At 51.0% G+C, this 19,989-nt stretch overlaps 1 protein-coding gene across 4 annotated transcripts in view; it reads left to right on the forward strand.

Moving 5' to 3' along the window:
* Positions 1 to 107: 107 nt before the first annotated feature.
* The window catches only part of JDP2 (Jun dimerization protein 2), a 37,435-nt gene continuing 17,553 nt past the window's right edge, over positions 108 to 19,989 (forward strand). Inside the window, exons 1-3 of one of the 4 annotated variants that reach the window (XM_032405618.1) lie at positions 2,609 to 2,856; positions 3,555 to 3,791; positions 9,374 to 9,597. In XM_032405618.1, coding sequence (XP_032261509.1) covers positions 9,397 to 9,597 — 201 coding nt within the window. In that variant the 5' untranslated portion in view covers positions 2,609 to 2,856; positions 3,555 to 3,791; positions 9,374 to 9,396. Of the gene's footprint in view, positions 298 to 2,608; positions 2,857 to 3,492; positions 3,792 to 5,771; positions 9,598 to 19,989 lie in introns of those variants that run through there. The other 3 variants (XM_032405620.1, XM_032405617.1, XM_032405619.1) reach the window with 3 other exon arrangements.

Consider the following 19,989-nt stretch of genomic DNA (forward strand, 5'->3'; position numbering starts at 1 on the left):
GGCGGGAGGGGCGCGCCGGCCGCGGGCACCTGGGACGGCCGCCCCCGCGCGGGCCGAGGCGGGGAGGCTCCCGCAGCCCCCGGGGCCCGCGAGCCTGTCCCGGCGGGGGGCGCTGCAGCCCGGGGCCCCGCCGGCCGGACGCCGGGGAGCCGGTGGCTTGCCCTTTGGTTCCCGCCCTGGGACGGTAGGCTCCGTCCGCTCCCGGGGCAGCCGGGGCGCTCCCTCCGCCTCCCTCCCGCGCTCTCCTCCCCAGTCCGTTTGCAGGGAGGTGCTCCCCTCGGGCGGCGGGGAACGCGGGTGAGTGGGGAGAAAACTGCCCCGGGGGGCGGGTGGGGGAAGACGGGCGGTGGAGGTGGGGATGGAGGCCGAAAGGCCAGGGAGGTGCAGGGTGCTGGTGGTGGAGGGATGACAGGGACCTGCTGGCAAGTCGTGCCGGCCCCCACCCCCCTCGCTGGGAGGGAGCGCGGCTCTCAGAGGACCTGAAGAAGCGCTGGGGCTCTCGATCCAATGGAGAGGGCTTCTCTCAGGGCCATTGCCCCGGGGTACTGGGCTGGGAACGGGCGGGGCGGGGGGGAGGCGGCGGCCCGGGTCCCCTGTGGGCTCCCCTGTGGGCTCCCCCTGGCTCCCAAGCCAGGTTACATAAGGAGGCAAGCCTGCTCCTCTAGGTAACCTGCTCCTCCTCTCCCGCCCAGCCCAGTTTAGGAGACTCTCTTCTGCCCCGCCCCTCAAAGGAGGTTGAGGGATTGGGCCACAGGGCCTGGATCGCCGGACCCTGGGGTGGCAGACCCAGGCTTTGCCTGGGTCAGTGGGAGGAGCTGGGAAGATGGGAGGCCTTGGCTCTTCCGCAGGGATGGATGGGCCATCCTTGCGGCTGGAGCGGCTGGGAAGAGGAACTCAACTGACCCCTTGGCTCAGGTCCAGCTGCAACGTTGCCTGACCCTTGCTCAGTGTAAGGCTCTCCCGACAGTCTAAGTCCAGGCCGGCCGGCTATGACCTGACCACATGTGCTCAGGGCAGATGTGCTCAGGTCTGTCTCTCAAAAAAAGGGCTTGCAGACTGTGTGGGCGTGTGTACCCAGGTCTAAATCTTGGTGGACTCCCCTCAGGGTCTTACTTTGAGGAGCATCTGATCTGAAGCTTTGAACCACGATGGGGTGCCCGCTTGTCCTTTAAGCCCTTGCTACCAACTGTGTTCCCAGATCATCTCCCTTCCCCCCCTCCACCTCCCTCCCCTGAGGGTTTTTAAAAACACCTCCCATTGCTTTCATCTTTCCAGCAAATCTGGCTGCAGCTTGAATGGATGCCTTATCTTCCTTTGCAGGTTTCTAGGGGAGAGTTTAACCAGGTATCAGGTGTGAGCATGGCTCTGATTTTTATATAAACCTGAGGACCAAAGAAGAGAAGCAAGATCTATTCTCGTGCCTCTGGCTGGTGAAGGTTTTGCCTTGTTCAGAATAGGGAGGACAGATTTCTCAAAGACTCTTCTGTTCCTCTTCTTCTTTGGCTTTGGTTCAGAGCTGCCAGCACTCCAGAATCTTCCTGAAGAGCTGGGTGCTGTGAGATTTGAAGGGCTGTTGGAAGGCATGGGCGTTGAGGCCTCTGCCTTTCCTCCTAGGTTGCTTGCAGCAACCTCCAAGGAGATGTGTTGGTAAGTGCTAAGTGTCCCCTAAGGAAGGATTTGGATGAGGATCTCTCTTCTCACTTAGTGCCTAGCTTTTGCAGCCACCAGGGTCTGCTGTCCCCCCCACCTGTTTGCAGGACCTGTGGGCATCTTTTCCAACCTGCAGAATCCTTGGCAGGATGGGAAGGGCCAGGCTCTCCGGGCCGTCTGTCGTGGGGCTGCTGGTGTTGCGGTGGGCCGCCTCTCACACCCGTGTCTCTGTTTCCAGCCCGGCTCTGGAAGAGGGGGGCCCGTGCGATTCCAGGTTGGCCTGCTCTGTATTCATTCTGCCCCAGCCCAACTTGAGCAACCAGAGCCAGGGCTGAGGGCAAGCTACATTCTTTTCTGCTTTTCTGCTGCAGGATGCAGTTTGCTTTTTTTCCATGTGAATGAATTATGTTTGAAACTGAAATGGGAGGAAGAGAAAAATAGAGTGAGTGTGTATGGGTATGTGTGTGCGCAGACCTATATAGGCGGGGGGGGGGCAGCAGACACATTATTTTTCCATTTTCCTTTAATTAAGGCTCTGTGGAGGTGTGTTTGAAAACAGAGGGTCTCCTATGCCTTTGAGGAGGGTGAGAACACTGTTTTGGCTGCGTCCCGGGCCATATGCAGCGTATGGTGGCCAATGAAACTGGGCCTGGCTCGTTCTGTTGCTTGTCTTGGCAGTCGGTTCCGTGGCTTGTGTTACCAGCTCTGGAACTTACGGTCTGCCAAGCTCTGTGTGCCTGTGTGTGTGTGTGTATGTGTGTGCGCGCGCTCGCGCGCGTGTGTGCACTCTTGTGCATGTGTGTGGTTTGGCCTCTCGAAGCTCAGCAGAGACAAATGCCTTAGCGACCCAAGGTTGGAATTTTCAGTCTGTTTCTTTACACTCATTGCTGGCTGTGGGAGGCCCGGCCAGAGCCTACTGTTCTGGGGTGGGTTTTTTTTTTTTTTTTTTTGTATTATTATTATTTTTTAGTCTGTTTTCATGCTGCAGCCCGTGGGATTCCATTTGTGGAGCTCGATTTCCAAAGCTAGAGCTGGCCAATGGCATTTTTTTCAAAGGGCCAAGAATTTGCCACACAGTATGTGCATGTCCGTGTTATGTACCATACGATGAACTACAGACACCAATGAGTGGAGCTAGGGTGAGGTGGGAAGAGAAGAGGGAAAGCTGTCCAATGGTAGCACCTTCCCAGCTCTTCACTGTTTGGGGTAAGGACCTTGGCAGAAATGCCTTAATGTGTATTTATTGAGCACCTACGTTAGGCAGGGGAGAAAGCTGTATTTACAGGCAGGCCCTTATCAAAAACATTTCTCTGGTCTCCGGGGAAGAATCTTTCTGGGGTGGGGGGAGAGGTTCCAGTTTCTTCTGTGGCTGGGATGGCCATGCAAGGATCTTGCATGCCAGTGTGTCACGCGGGTGGCTTCTCCTGATCCTGCCACCCCTCATTCTCTTCTTGGGAGGAGGTAAGGACTGACCCCTTCTAAGCAGTGCAGGGATATAGGAGATGCTGGCCCGCTGCTTCAGGGTGGAAGATCCTGGTGGTGTCTTGTTGCCAGTGATCTATGCAGCTGTGTTCTGGCAGAGGGAGGAAACCTTCGGAGAAACCAAGGCAAAGGTCAGGTGCTGGGCCTCATTTCTGCACCTTTGTACCCAGCGCTGATCTGGCATCCTTTTTTTTTTTTTTAAAGATTTTATTTATTTACTTGAGAGAGCGAGCCCAGGAGAGAGCACAAGTAGGGGGGAGTGGCAGAGGGAGAAAGAGAAGCAGGCTCCCCGCTGAGCAGGGAGCCCGACACGGGGCTCGATCCCAGGACCCTGGGATCATGGCCTGAGCCGAAGGCAGCTGCTTAACTCACTGAGCCACGCAGGCGCCCCTCATCTAGCATCCTTTGTTTCTCTTCTGCAGTAACGGCCTGGATGCAGGATGGTCTTGCCGCCTTAGGGTTCACAGCTGGAAAGTGGGACAGCAGAGAACCCTCTGGGGAAGAATCCTCTTCACAGTCCTAGGAAAGGGAGATCAGTGCTAGGTGGGAACCGTGCGGAAGGAAGGTCGAGGGGTCATCCAGCACTAGTGTCCCTCCAGGAAGGAAGGTCTTCGTGGCTGCACTGACTTCACGCTCACCGGGTGCAGGCGCTGCTCCAGGTACTTTCCAAGTATTAACTAATTTAATCCTCTTCTCAGCCTTACAGGGCAAATAACATTATTATTCCCACTTTACAGCTGAGGAAAGTGAGCTGTGGAGAGGTTAGGGAATTCGCCCAGTGTCACACAGCTAGGAAGGGGCAGAGCTTGGATTCACCTTCAGATGATTGGGCTCCAAAGCTCCTACTCTGTACCACACTGGGGCCACGCCCCTGTTCTCAGTCTTCGAGATTTCTCCATTCCTTTGCCCCTTGCCTTCTGGATTGTCTTATCTTTTGGAAGCTGTTTTACCCACCTCATTTCAGATTCCAGGAGTGAGATCATTCCAGATGATTCCTTAGCTCCAAGAACAGGTTTGGTAGTTAAGTCACTGAGATTCACGGTAGTTAATACTCTGTTTTGTGATCACTGGCCTGGCACTTTCTGTCTGCCACCCTTCACCCCTTCCTGCCCATGGACTTCTGTCCCCCCACCCCCCTCCCATTTTCCTCCAGGCTGTGGCTCCCAAGACCTCCCACCCCGTCATGCTGATTCTCAGTTGCTGGCTACCTGCTCTGTAATCCCACTAGTGTTCCTGGGCCCTGACCGTGAGCAGCCTTGCTCCTTGACCTGCCCCCACTCACCTCCACTTTCTCTTAGTGCTGACCCTTGCGGCCTCAGGCCTTTTGCACTCTTTACACGCCCATTCCTGGTTCCCGGTGCCAGCCCAGGCCAGCTGTTTGCCTGGAGGGGGGCTGGCCTTCCCAAAGAGGCCCAGGGACTTTAGAGCCTCCCTTAAACTTTTATTTCTGTGGACAGAGAGTTCATGATGCAGATCCTAACTTTCTCTTAACCTACCCCCCCCCCCTTTTAATCTGTCTTTGCCATTGTAGATGAAGAAGATGATTAATGGGCACTTTCTAACAAGAATAGCCCTGTACAAGCTTGACCTATCACAGCAAGACTGTTATTTATTTGTAGGTATTTCCATTAAAAAACTATATCTTACAGAGTTACATACAGTACACAAGAGAAGAAAATAAGAGGGGGAAACTCTACCTTTCCTTCTTTGGGCTGAAATGATTCTTCATCTTAGTATCTTCCAATGGGACCCGATATCTGGAATTGAAGTGTACTGTGGCTTTTCTTCTGGTTGTATAAGGCAGTGCCCCAAACTGTGTGCCCACAAGCCCCCGAGGAAGTCAGAACAGGGAGATACAAGCTGTCGGATCTTTGTTTTAGGTTCTTGCCTCTTGGACCCATCTGGTCCCTATCTTCTCCAAGCCCGCTTTTAGGGAGCTGCATTAAGCCTCCCAAAATCTTAGGCTCCAGAGCAGCTTAGGGTCCGCTGTGACCTCCCGAATGCTTTCTGTCTTATTCGTGCCTTACTTGTCAGTCTCATCTCGGATCTGTGCATTACCCAGTTTTTCTTCATTGGCTAGTTTCCAAGTTGTTCCTGGTCAATGTCCCAAATTGCCCAAATCTTCTTGGATTCTGGGCCTGTCTTTTGAGGTCAAGCCCCATTTGCCAGTTTTGGTCTTCTGCCAACATATAGAGCTTGCTCTTTATTTATGCATCACAGTTACTAATGGAGACATGGAGGGTGTTTATCTTCCTTTCCAACCTCCTGGGCCCTGAAGGGAAAAATCTCTGGGTTCTTCCCCTAAAGCTTTTAGTGCATAGCTCTCCTTTTCCTCCTAAATTGTTTCCGTATGGAAGAAGCAGTTTGGGAGATGATTTCACCTCTTGTCATCTTTCCTATGTCTTCCTTGAAGTGGGTAAATTCCTCCTGGCTGTTATAGGTTCCCTGCCACTGCCCCCCTCCCCCATTTTTATAGATCCCTAAATCACATCAAATGGTTTTATTTTTCAAATCACCAAAGTTGCCTTTCAACCTTGGCTTGTCAGCCAGCTCTTTCCAGTTAATGAGGACCCGGTTATGAAAGGCAGCCGCTCTAGCCCCTCCATCTTCTGCCCCCCCGCCCCCCCTCCCCCCCCCAGAGCCGTTTAGGATGACTTCGCACTGGTGAATGTCAGCTGTTGGGATTGTCTCCTAGGAATGGCATGTGTTAAGGACTTTGTGGTTTGTATCTGAGCAGTTAGGGGTGCCCTTGCCGGGGGGGGGGGGGCGGGGGGGCAGGAAAGAGAGGGGGATTTTTACTTCTGCAGAGGAAAGCCTGGTGTCTGATCCTCCAAGTGAGGCTTGCCATTGGGATGGGTTCACAGGGGAGCAGGAATGGCAAGAATTTATGGGGCTGCTGCTCCCAGGGGGCGGTTACCCCTCTGAGGGGGTTCCACAGTAGCAAAGCATCCATTATATTTTGGGATCATTTGTTAGTGTGTCATTTATACTGTCTGTATGAAAATAAACAGAAGCTGCAAGCAGAGCCTATCATTCCCGGAATAGAGCAGGGTCTGGCTTCCATCTTTCTGAGATGGCTTAGGCAGGGAAGCATACAGAAGCCGCTGGAGTATTTTTCTTGGGGTCTACTGTGGGAACAAATAATCTGAAGGTGGATAACGAGCATCTAAACTCCCAGAGACAGATCCTTACCCCACTCTCTGATTTTTGCTCCACCATGAATTTTTTGTATCACTTGTTCATTCATTCATTTTTATTTATTAATTCAACAAGTATTTGTTGATTACCCTTTCTGTGCCAGAAATGATGCTAGGCACTGGGGTTCCATGGGGCAGCAACTAGCCATGACTGCTGCTTCCCCCTTGAAATCACCCATATGCTTGCTGAGTGCCCACATGGCACATTTTGCCCCATAGGAATTGGCCCTTATAGTACAAGAAGGTTCGGGGGCTTCTGGCGAAGGAGGAGATTTTGCTCTGTATTCTTGCTTGACTGCATAGCAGGGGTGTGGTGCCTCCATCCCGTTAGGGGTTTGTGTCCAGCTGAAACACCAGGCACGGGGCGTTTCCCTGCCTCCCATTACCCATCTGTTTTGACTAGCTCAAGCATCCTTTTGGTGGGGGGGCGCGGGGGGTCACTGACTCCTCGTGGCATGAGTTCAGGTCTGGCAGAGGGCATTTTGTAAGTTTTTCTCCTCTCCTGGAAAGGAGATGTCAGTTTGGCTCAGGTAGCCTGAAATCACTCCCCTCTGCCTGCCAGGTGTACCTATAGCTGGGCCCAGGCATCATTTATTTTGCCACCTAGGAAGGAGTCCTTCCATTGGCCCCTTTCTCATTCTCCCTGGGGGAGGCCCCAGGATATATGCAGCTCATCCACTCGGCCCCAGAGCCACCTTCTGGTGTGGAAACCTGCAGCCCTCTCTGCATTGCCGGCCTGGCTCTGGAGGGTGGCGGGGTGCCTTCAGTCCAGTTCAGGCTTAGGGAGGGTCACAACACCTTGACCCACTGCATACAAGATGTCTCAGGGGCCATGTCCATGTCTGGGCTCCCACCCAGCCTACCATGGGTTGTTCAGGGAACTTCCTAAACCTGGATCTGTGTGGAAGGCAGAGTAGAGGGTCCTTGGTGCAAGAGAGTGATCCTCCGCTAGGGGCTGGTGTCTCAAAGTCCACCATTAAAAGTCATTAATATCTGCATATATATCTCTTGAACCCCAGGAGGGGAAACAAAAAGGGCAGGGTGAGAAAGCTCTGGTTCTAAAATCCAGGGACCAGGAGTCCAGCCCTGGCTTTTCCTCTGTGTGACCTTGGGCAAGTCATTTCACCCCTCTGAGCTTTAATTTCCTCATGTGCAAAATGAGGATGTGGTTTAGATAAGCACAGGGCCTCCTCCAGCTCTAAGACGATGACTTGATGTGAATGAGTCTCAGATCCTTTTCTGAGATGGCCCGGGGGACACTAGGTGCTAAGGAGGGGCGAGGGGCTGGGTGTGGGAGGCAGAGCAGGTGGAGCACAAACATAGGGCCTGGGGTACCAAATGTGAACTTGGGTGCCCGGCAAGGAGCTCTCTGCAAACGGCTTCATAGGCAGGTGCGCTGGGGTGCTGAGGGCGAAATGGCAGGTCCATCATCCACTCACATGCACCTTTCTTCAAGGAAAGTGATGTCCAGGGGAAGTCTTTGTGGTTCAAGGGTGCAAATCCCTCACATGCTTTTCCCCTCAGAGTGCAGAACCTGTTGAGAAAGGGATATAGGGTTGGATGGGGAAGCAAATTTCACCTTTAAAAGAGAACAGAGATGGAGAACATGGTGTGTGCTTGTGGCCGACAGGGCCTCCCTAGTGGGCCCCTGTCCTGTACTCTAGACCTGGCAGCCTGGATGGGGACAGACAGTTGTGGATTACCCCCCAGGGCCACTCTTATGGGAGGCAATGAGCCCAAGACAGCATGGCCATAGGAGAACATGAATTCTGCCCAGCAGGGAAGTGCGGTCCAATGGATGTCACATCTCCCCTATCTCACCAAATACATCCTTCTCCATGGAAGAGACTGATAGAGGTAGAAGGGTAGGACAGAGCTCCCCCAGGATTTCCAGGACAGTCGAGGTTTTGATTTTATGGCCCTATGCAGATAGGTAGGAAGGGAGAGAAGTTCCCTTTTGCAGGACTGGAATCCAGGAGCAGCTCTGTACTAAAATGTGCCTTACAAGGCTGTACACATCTGATCTCCATATTCTCAGTGACTCCTGGCTCATAGGTGGTCAACAATTGGAAGGGTGAATGGATGGATGGATAGATACGAGTCCTCTAAGGGACCAGATGAGTCTGGCTTTCTTGGCAGACATGCTTTCTTCACTACCACCTGTGTCTCGAAGTGACCATTTCTTATCCACCAGCTTCTCCCTGTAGGGAGAAGGAATAAGAGTTCTCTGGTGTTGACCTGTCTAACTTCTGTCTTTCTTTCATGCCTGAATCTGTCTTCCTTTGCACACCTTCTGGGTCTGGCAGAGCCAGAATATGTGTTTGCTTTGAGAATGAAGAGATGGGGAGGACTTTTCTGATCCCTTGCTCCGCTGGGAAAGCACAAGCTAATGCATTTCATCTTTGCCTCTCTGTCTTCCCCATAGACGCCAGATGCACACACTCACACACACGCTTACCTTGAACTTCGATTTGCTTCATTTCGTATTCAGGGTGTCTTAACAAGTATGCAGAACTGGATGTGTGATTTGAGGGGAGGCACCGTGCCCTAGCAGAAATAGCTCCCTCTCAATCAGGTGCGAAGGGGCCTGAGACGCCACCGTTGTAACCCGCTTTCTTCGGAGGCAGCATGGTGCAGTTTAAATCCCGGCTACTCCAGTTTTAACCGTGCACAATCTTGAGCGAGTTCTCTTTCTAAGCCTTGGCTTCCTCGTCTGTGTAATGGGTCTGACTCCGTCTCGTGGGGCTACTGGAAGGATTCCCGCAGCGCCGAGCACATAGCACATACCGAATCAATGTGGCCTGTGCTTGGGTTAAGCCTTGCCTTCAGTGCCAAGAATAACTGCTGGGCATTAATTGATCAGAGTTCTTCTCTATAACAGAATGGATGGAAGGGCAAGAGGAGCAACTGGGTGGGGAAGGGGTTCAGGGGAACATTAGTGAAAGAAAGGAAGAGGCCCCAGCAAGGCATGGGGGCTTAAGCCCCTCACGGAACCCCTCACCTGGCTGACGGCCCGTGTCCCGATCTTCTCGCACCCACTCTAGGCTGGGCTGCCGCTCCTCCTGCTATGATGCCTGGGCAGATTCCAGACCCTTCCGTGACTGCGGGCTCTCTGCCAGGGCTCGGCCCCCTGACCGGACTCCCCAGCTCAGCTCTGACTGCAGAGGAGCTGAAATACGCCGACATCCGCAACATTGGGGCCATGATCGCCCCCTTGCACTTCCTGGAGGTGAAACTGGGCAAGAGGCCCCAACCCGTGAAAAGTGAGGTGAGCAAGCCTTGTTCCTCTAAGTGGACTCCAAGGGTAGGATGCCTGGGTTACAGCCCCAGCTCTAGCCCCACATTCGCCGAGTGACCTCAGCATTGCTGTTCTGCGTGGGGTCTGAGGACCAGTAGAATCTATGTCACCGTGCAGCTCGTTAGAGATGCAGCGTCTCGGGCCCCGCTCCAGAAACTTCTGCATCAGAATCTGCATTTTAACAATCTCTCCCGGAGGGTTCATGGACATGTTAAAGTTTGAGAAGCTCTGGGCTAGGGCAGGATGCTGAACCTGTGTCTGGTTCTTCCAGGGGCAAAGGAAGAGTGATTAATAATAACAATAATGAATAATAATATACTGGCGGTCTCTCTGGGCTGTTGGGAGGATCAGGGGAGATCGTGGACACATGCACATGCTTTGGAAACTATACAAGAGAATGCCAATCATGGATTACCTGTCAAAATTATTATTGTGAGGCACATCATTGCCTCTACCCCTCTTGGCCCCAGGCTGGAGCTGAAGGTAGGCACTGGGGGAAGGGTGGTGTGGCATCCCTGCCCCGGCAGCTGCCAGAGACGGGCATGGAGGCGGTCCCGCAGCACCATCTGCTTTAGATGATGTTTGTAGAGGACCTGCATGTGAAGCACTCCCTCCTCGGGTCCCTGGAGGCTGCAGCTCCCATGAGCCTTCCTTGCAGAAGAGTAGCATTTCCCTGGGGACTGGTGAGAAGCAGAAGTCCTCAGCGTGGGTGAGCCTCAGTGCTGTGCACTCCCCCAGCCACTTCCCCAGGGGTGGCAGTTTGTCCAAAGACCTGCCCCAGTGAGGTTCCCAGCAGGGCCATTTTTTCCAAGGCCTGACAGAATAGCTGCCGACCTAGAAGGGAGAAGGGGACAGCAGTGGGAGGCCGAGAGCGGTGGGGATGGGGGGAGGACGGGGGCAACCGCGAAGCATAGGAGCTCGCTCATAGGCAAAGGTGCGCCTGGATGTGGGTCCATCCTGCAGCATGGAGCTCAGAGGGCTGGACATTCAGGCAAGAGGGACTCTTGAGTGGGGAAAGGTGTCTGGGTACTGCATTGGGTTTATTATACAGCTTCTGCTCTGCCCCCCCCCACCCCCAATCCCCAGGAGTGCCACCAAATTGCAAAGAGGGGCTGCTGGGGGCTTGGTCAGGGGTGACAAACTGGCCGTTTGTGGGCTGGATCTGGCTCTCAGATGTGTTTTGTTTGGCCCGCACAGTGTTTTAAAAGAAACCTGAACCAACATTTCACCTGAAAATTTGGATTTTAATCTTTGATTAAAAACTTGGGAGATCTGGTCACACTGTACCCCGTTGTGGCCTGGCCACAGCCACATGGGATGGAGAGCCCCCCTCACCTGTTTCCTCCCTCCAGTTTGCCACAGGCCCACACACCTCCCTATTGTCCTTGGTTTTGTTTACACTGTTGGTTTTGCTTTTGTTACCACAAGCTGCCTCCATTTACCTCAACTGCCTGGCTCCCACTGCAGACGTTTGCACTGGGGACACCTGGATGAGGTGCATTGTAGGTGCCCATTAAAGACTGTTAAGTAGGAGATGAAAGGTGACGGTAATTATATTCTTCTGAGTTGATAAATCAACGTGCTGTTAATAGCACTTCCTGGCTTTTTTAGTGCTCTGTTTTCTTTATGGAGGGCCCTTGTCTTTGGTCTTTTGCTATTCCCTTTCCCAGGCTCATAACTTGAAAGCATCCGTTTCTGGGTCGTTCCACAGTATAATTGCCATTTAAAACCAGCAGCTGAGCAGTTTCACTGGGGCATGGAGGCTGTGGGACCAATGAAGAGTCAGGTACCTTGGTCCGGGGTTGGCCCAGCAGGGATTTGCCCTGGGGGCTGAGTTACCACCCCTTCCCTTTCTGCAAAGAGCGCGGAGGAGCTTTCTTTTTCTTTGGAAAAGGGCTTTATTTGGGTTGGGTATTTTTACATTTCACAGCCTCCCCCGGATTGGTGGCATATGCCCTGTACCTGACAGTGACTGTCTTCACAGGCCCCCACAAACACGCACCATCCAGGCCGTGAAAATAACAAGCCGTTTTTAGGGCGTATTTGCATGTCCCCTCCCCAGCTGTCAGACTGCAGCTTCGTGGGGGCGGAGAGGCAGATGGAGCAGGGCAGACTGTGCTGGCCTGGAGTGAGGTCAGCCCTGCACTGGGAACCGACCTCCAAATGCTTCCTAGGTCAGACCTAAGATTGGGGGAGGGTCATTCTGAGAGCAACTGAAAAATAAAGGAGGTGGGGAGAAACTTGCAGCTCTAGAACCTTCTGTCCCGAAGATTTCTTTGCATATGGCGAACTGCCTTTGGAGGATTTTCACGTTGGCATTTTAGCCTAGTAGAAGTTTCTTGAAGGATAATAAGATACTGGCTCACAACTATTAAGCATTTAAGATGCACCGGGCCCTGTGCTAAGTGCCGAACGTACGATCTTGCTGATTCCTTATTACCCTGTCCTGGTGATCGGGTTCTCCGCGTTGTAGGGAAGAGGAATTTGAGGTCCAGGGAGGAAGAGATCAAGTCACTCAGGATCACACCACTGGAGAGGGGCAGAGCTGGGGCTGTCTGGGGTGGAGACTCGCACGGGGCACAGTGCTGGGCGCTCTTCGTCAAGTGTCTCACTGAACCCTTTGAAGTGATGGTTACCGTGGCGGTGGTTTATGCCCACGTTACGGATGAGGTCAACAAGGCTTAGAGAGGTCCGAGGTCGTGCAGCTGGGAAATCAGCCCAGCGGTCGGACCTTATAGAGCCAGAGCTTAGACTGCGCTGCACCCCCCGCCCCGCACGGCTCTCTACATCCTTACACGCTTCTCAGCAGCCCGCTGTCGGGCTGGGGAGGCCGGATGAACCTGGCCCCAGAACACTCGATCATTTTGATGACATGGCCCGGTTAGTGCTGAGCCCTGCGCTTCTGGAGCCTCGTCGTCTCCCGGGCCCCGGCGAGAAAGCCGGGCCGAGCTGCTGTGCAGGCGCTCCTGTCCGAGCTGGCTGGTGGGCGGGCCACCTTGCAGAGGCCAGCGGTCTCTTGGGCCGTGGCCAAACACGCGAAGCCGTTTGGTAAAAGAACATTGGAGGAATTAAGTTAAACGACAGGTTTTGTAAATGATAAAGTGCCCTGTGCTGATGTTATTATTATGTGGTTGACACTTCAACTGTTTTGGTGCCAAGAGCTTGGCTGCAGTCCACTGGTCCGGCAGATAGGGCTAAACAACTGCTATGTGCTTGGCCCTGTGCCAGGCACTGGGAACCGAACCATAAGCAAAGTAGACGAAGCCCCCTTCTCTTGGAGCTGTATGTCAGAGTTGGGGGCATCCAGAAAGACAAATACGCAAAGTAGTGTATGATGTAAAAGGTCAGGTAGTGGTCAGTATTGTGAAGACAAATTCAGTTGAGCAAACAGATGGAGAGTGGCCAGAGGGCTCATTTGGCTGGCTGGCTGGGGAGTCTGGGGAAGTCATATTCTGGGGGATGGGATTTCTAGAACTGATGCTTCTTCCTAGCCTCTTTGTTCTTGCCTTTCCAATAGTCCTTTTCAAGACAGTTGTGCTCTCTAGCTTTCTCTAGACTTTTCCTTCCTTCACTTTTCATTCTGTAGCCCCTTCCAGCCGGACCCCTCAACCAACCAGCCGCTATTGGCCTGAAGACCTTGGCCCTCCCCAGAGCATCTCCAAGTGGGCTGCTGGGGCCACACCCTGCCTCCGAGCCTGGAATACATTTCCAGTAGGGACAGCAGGGCGGCCAGAAGCCCCACCCTTGCACGCGTGAGGGCACACACACACATAGACACAGACACACACCCCAGGCACTCACTTAACCTGCTAGATGGGGCCCCTCACCCTCTGTGCCACTCTGCAGGGCTCTAGAGGACATTTGAGTTCAAGGGAGTTTGGACTGGATGACCTTTTAGGAAAGAGGCTGCAAACTGTCATTCCATGGGCAGGAGTCAGCCTATGGATGAATCTCATTTGGCCCTGACAGTGTGGTTTGCTTTCTTGCTTTTTTTTTTTTTAATTGAATGAGTTATTATATTTAAAAGCTGGGAAATGTGGACTTTCTGGCTCCTTTAAAAAAGCCCCAGAATATCTGGCCAGTCTAGGCCCACACCCTTATAAGCACCAAGAAGCTGGAGCTGAGTAGCAAATGCTCACTGTATTAGCACACAGCCTTTGGCTTGCCACAGTCCCCACTACTCCCTGTTGCCTTCCACAAAGCCAGCTTTTGAGTGTGCGTCCTGTGTATAGGCCCCAAAGACAGGGATGACATCTTACATTTCTTTGTATTTCCAACAGATTGCGTGCAATGCCTTGAATAGATTTCATGTTTGATACGTGCTTGTTGGTTTAACGTTAATTAGCTATGTCAACTTAGCAAGTCACTTAAAATCTCTGTCCCTTGGTTTCTCTGTCTCTCAGTTCTTATCTCCAAGCATTGTCCATTTGTTTTTCTATTCCTAGACTTAATGTGACTTTAGGCAGAAAAAAAAAAAAAACCCACCATGAAAATCAAACCAACTATTTCTAAAACTTAGCTAATCGTCAAAACCACTTGGAAAACTTTATAAATACATATTTCCAGACCCGACCCTAGATCCATGGACTCAGAAACTATGAGAGCAGAGTCCAGGGAATCTGTATATTCAGAGGTTCCTCAGCTACCTCTGGGTACCTGACTTTCACTGTTTATACCTCTCCTCGGGCTCTTCTGATCCTTGGCAGGGAGCGTTCCGAGGCCTTCACCTTGAGGAATCCATGTGCACATTTCAACATGGGCTGCCTTTCCAGCACACATTCCACATGGTGACTGGGTCCACGTCCTTGTCATCTTCAGAGCAGGAGAGATTTCGCCGTTTGTGAATTTCACACTGGTCATTTCCCAACTTCTGCTGGGCCCCAAAGAACACTTAGGGGGTTTTCACCTTTGATGAAGTGTGAATTTGAGTCCATGGATTACAGGGCGGTCTTGGAAGGTGTGCTCATTCTCAGCCACAGGTGGTCGTCCCAGAGTTTGTTCACCAAAATGTTCGCCCATGTTTAGCCTGAGCATACAGAGTTGCCCCAAATCATCTGATGTGCTGGGTAAATGTTGGCGTAAGCACACTTGTGTTTTTAGTGATTTAAAACATAAAGCCCACTGACATTTTTTAGCAAGCTTGCATAATTGGTTTTTAATTTGTGGCTCTTTGAAATAGCATTGGCCTTCTTCCCCCCTGACTCACACACTTTTTCTGTCTCATACTTCTTTGGCAGAGAGATCCAATCTGTCCCTTCTTGGAACAGGAATCTCCCAGCTCATCTTTGAAATCCTGAGTTTCCACTTTAGTTCCATCACTTTGTTAGCGCATTGTCAAAAGCCATTAGCTTTTTTATTTCCTTTAATAGTTTCATTTGAGGGAGAGCGAGTGATCGCTAAAGGCCGCTCTGGATATATTTAACGTGGGCCCCTGTGTTACTGAGTCCTGTTTGATGCCGGACCCCGAGGCTTCACAAGCGTTCTGACGCTCTCTGTTCACCTCCTAGGTTGGTCACACCCGCTATCGTTTGAGGACAGGGTCCCTTGGAAAGATGGTGGTGGGGACATGGCTGGATATGTGTGTCCTTAGAAATCAGACTTCCTCTGCAAAGTTCAGGGAGTCCTGTGCTGCCTTCTTAGATTCTCTACCTTAAGATGGGGATAATATTAGTACCCACCCCTTAGTGCTGCTCTGATGATCAAATGAACGAATGCAGGTCAAAGGTCTCACGTCATGCCTGGCACTCAGTAAGCTACACAACAAATATAAGATAGGAATGTGCTTCACTTTTCCAATGTGTTAATTATGCAAGTTAGTTTTTATTTTATTTTATTTTAAAAAAGATTTTATTTATTTATTTGACAGAGAGAGAGATAGCGAGAGAGGGAACACAAGCAGGGGGAGTGGGAGAGGGAGAAGCAGGCTTCCTGCGGAGCAGGGAGCCCGATGTGGGGCTCCATCCCAGGACCTGGGATCATGACCTGAGCCGAAGGCAGACACTTAACGACTGAGCCACGCAGGCGCCCCAAGTTAGTTTTTATTATTGATTCAAACACTGTTCCTTGGGCTTTCCTTTCCTTGAGGGTATTTTGCCCTTGGACGTGGTGAGTGGCCTGAATGTGTGGAGGTCACAGGTGTCATGGATGCAGGGCACCATGCTGGCTTCCTAACCAGAGGGGCTGCTTCTGGGGCCTGGGAAGAGCTCCGGACTCTGACTCAAGCTTCTGGGTTTGAAGTCTGGCTCCTTCACTCACTCCCGGTACAACCTTGGACAGGTCAGCTGTCTTGCTGTTTCTTCATCTATAAAAGGAGGAAACTCATACTCACCGAGTTGCATCACGAAGATTAATTGAGGCACTGTGTAAAAAGATGACCTTGACTCCAGCACAATTTGATTGTAAATTGCCTCTTCAGGGGCTGTGGCCCATGTGCAGTGAATCACACCACACACTGTGACAGCATCGGCCTTTCCAATGTGTTGCACCTTTGACCTGGATTTCAGGGAAGCAAGTAGACCTTCCTGTTTCTGGTTGCTCGTGCAGGTTTGATGCAACCAATTTTAGTTACCATCGCAAACTGTAAATGAGAAGGCCCTTCAACCCTCTGTTTTCCCCTAAGCTGCTTTGTGTGACCCCTTACCTTGTTTCCTGTGGTGTTAAGGTCTCTGCTGGATTCCCGTGAACCATCAGTTTCTTAGCAGCCGTACAAAGTGGCCTCTTCTGTCAATGCTGGCCATCCTTCTCTGGTGTCCCCGGGTCCACTGGCAGCATGGACTCAGAGTTGGGAAACCGGGTCATCTCACTGGTGAGCTCCGCTGGATGGACAGCTCTGGAGCCAGCCAAGCCGCTTTCCCTTCTACCGTGCCCCAAGGCGCAAGACCACTTGGCCTGAGGTTGGAGCTCTGAGACTTGGGACGTACAAGGCAGATTTGGGCAGGCTGCGGAGATGCTGGGAATCAGGTCACCGGCGTCCTCTGGGTTTAACGTCCCCTTGAGGCTGTGCACATCCTGCCCTGTGCTGGGGCTCATTGTGCTCTGCTCTGTGGCTGTGACTGCAGGGTTCCCCTCTACTGAGCACGGTGTCTGTGCGTGTTCTGGATGGCAAGCTCCTGCACAGTTTGCCTCCGGAGCTCTTCTTCCTGCCCCTCCCCCTGCCACCACCAATAAAAAAACTTGGCTCTTTGGGGGCATTGTAGCAAAGCAGGACTGCTGCATTAGAACAGTTTGGCTCTGGAGAGGTTACTAGGCATCTGAGCTTCAGTTTCCGCCCTTGTAAAAATGGGGGAGACAGACCTCTATGTCACACCATATACAAAAATTAACTCAAAGTGGATCCCAAGACTTAATATAAGAGCTAAAACTATAAAACTCTTAGAAGGAAACAGCCGTTAATCTTTGTGAGCTTGGATTAGGCAATGATTTCTTAGCTAGGACACCAAACCACAAGCAACAAAATAAAAAATAGATACATTTGACATCATCAAAATTAAAAACTTTTGTGCTTCAAGGGACACAAAGTAAAAAGATAGCCCACAGAATGAGAGCAAATTTTTGCACATTATAGATCTGATAAGGGACTCATATATAGAATATGTAAAGAGCTATTCCAACTCAATAATAAAAATGGGCCAATGCACATTTCTCCAGGGAAGATATATGAATGGCTAATAAGCACATGGAAAGATGCTCAACATCATTGGCCATCAAAGAAATACAAATCAAAACCACTGAAATACCACTTCACATCCGCTAGGATGACTATAAAAAAAAAGAAAATTTGTAACAAATGTTAGTGACGATGTGGAGAAGTTGTAATCCTCATACACTGCTGGTGGGAATGTAAAATGGTGCAACCACTCCAGAAAACAGCCCTCAGAAGACTAATTCCACTCCTAGATAGACACCCAACAGAAAGAAGCACATGTCCACACAAAAACTTGTACATGAGTGTTCATAGCAGTATTATTCATAATATCTCAAAACTGGGAATAACCCAAATGTCCATAAATTGATGAACAGATAGAGAAAATATGATATATCTGTACAGTGGAATATTACTTGTTCATAAAAAGGAATAAAGTACTGATATTTGCTACAAAATGGATGAGCCTTGAAAACAATTATGTTTAGTGAAAGAAGCCAGTCAGAAAGAACCACATACTGCAGGATTCCATTGATAGGACATGTCCAGAGTAGGCAAATCCATAGAGACAGGAAGGAGAACCACTTCCCTGGTGCCTGGGGCTGGGGGAGATGGGAGAGGTGGGGGGTGACAGCTAAGGGGCATGGGGTTTCTTTTGGAGTTAATGAAAATGCTCTAAAATTTATTGTGGTGATAGTCGCACAGCTTTGTGAGTATACTAAAAGCCATTGAGTTGTGTACTTTAAGAGTGCAAATTGGTGAATTTTATCTCAGTAAAGCTGTTTTTAAAATGAGGAAGAATAATATCGATGCCGCACAGGTGTGGGGAGGATTCAAAGACATAATCATGTAAATCACCTGGCATGTATCGGGGCTCCAGAATTAGTAGCTATAGTGATTAAAACCCCCTGTTAAGCCAAGAGCAGTGAAAAAGCCAGGATCTGGTTCGGGGCATTTTCTCCTCTTTCCTTTTTATTGCTAGTGGCCATCCAGAAGCAATGAGAGCAATCTGGCAGCATTTTGTATGGAACTTGGGAGGAAATATGGAGTAATCCTGGCTACTCATTAGAGTCCCCTGGAGAGTGTTTAAAAAAATACTGACGTGGAGCCCAGAGATTCTGATTCAATTGGTCTGGGTGGGGCCGGCAGGTGGTTCTAGCCTGTGGCCGTTGGTTGAAACCTCTGGTACAATATAAACCGGCCCAGGTCTTTGAAGGAGTGAGGACATCTGGGTTCAGGATAGAAGGCTCACGTGAGCAATGCACTTTATAGTTTGTAAACTGCTTTTGTAACCATTATCTCTTTTGATCTGTTTAACAACCGTACAGCAGGTAGGTGTTATTAGTGCCATTTGTTGTGAGAGAACTGAGATTTCGAGAGGTTAAGTCATTTTTAAAGCATAATTTTATTTTTTTAAAGCAAGATCCACACACATGCTCATACTTATTAGTTATCAAATCTAACACCTTGGGGAGCACCGCCAGGTCGATGCCTGGTGCCAGGTTAATCTATTGTGTGTAGACTTCAGAACAGAGCTTTTTCTGCTCCTCCTCTTTAACTGATGAGAGTGCAGGGCAAGCTGATAAAATGTTATTTACCTATGTCCATATTTACACACACACCACTTGTAATTACTGATCTGTGTGTGCAAGGGAAACATGAGATGGGAATAATTTGGATCGCGAGGCTGTCAGAAACCCACAGCTGTTCCCCATAACCTGAGCGAGAGGCTTTACATCAATCACAACACACCTTATTGTTCTCACTGAATGACTATGATACAATGTGAGCCCCTTAAATACCACCTGTATCTATTTAGCATAGAGTGGTATCATCTGAGCAAGAGACTTCTGCCGAAACCACTCTGAAATCTACTGGCTTACATTGGCGCTACTCGAAGTGGGGTCTGCAGAGCAGTGGACCAGAATTGGGGAGCACGTTAAAAGTTCTTGGGTCTCACCCCGAGACTACTGAAGCAGCTGCTTTAGAGGGTGGAGTCCAGAAATCTGGGATGAAACGAGCCCTCCGGGTCATTCTGATGCTTTCTGCAGGGTTGGTTTTTTTTTTTTAAAGATTTTATTTATTTGAGAGAGAGAGAGAGAGATTGAGAGAGCGAGTGGGGGAAGGGGCAGAGGGAGAAGCAGACTCCCTGAAGAGCAGGGAGCCGGATGCGGGGCTCGATCCCAGGATCCCGGGATCACGATCTGAGCTGAAGGCAGATGCTTAACCGACTGAACCACCCAGGAGCCCTCGCTGCAGGTTTAGATAACCCTAAAGTCCCTTCCAGCTCTGACCGGCAATGATGCTGAGAATGCCTACGAGGGTCTAAGACCACGTTTTTCTCCAAAGCGATTTCAAACTTTCTAGAGGGACCCACACGCCATCAGCTGTCCATTAATGTGTGTGGTACCTGAATTTGTGTAAGGCAGGGTTGCCATCTGAGTCTGCAGACATTTCCAAACCAGTTATTTCCAGGTATTGAGAACCTCACTGCACCAGCACTCGCACCCTAAGGGATTTCCCAATTAATGAAGCTGCCAAGCTTGTCAATAGGCTGGCTCTTTTATAGTTTTAGAAGGGAGGATCAGATAAGCTGTTCATCCATCGCTGTAGCTGGCGGGAGTTCTCAGCTGCTCTGGTCTGAGAACTTGGGGCTGCAGGAGCTCTCCGCCTCCACCCCCCCCCCCCCCCCCCCCCCCCCCCCCCCCCCCCCCCCCCCC

The sequence above is a fragment of the Phoca vitulina genome, unplaced genomic scaffold (assembly GCF_004348235.1).
Source record: "Phoca vitulina isolate PV1807 unplaced genomic scaffold, GSC_HSeal_1.0 scaffold7, whole genome shotgun sequence".
Taxonomy (NCBI): Eukaryota; Metazoa; Chordata; class Mammalia; order Carnivora; family Phocidae; genus Phoca; species Phoca vitulina.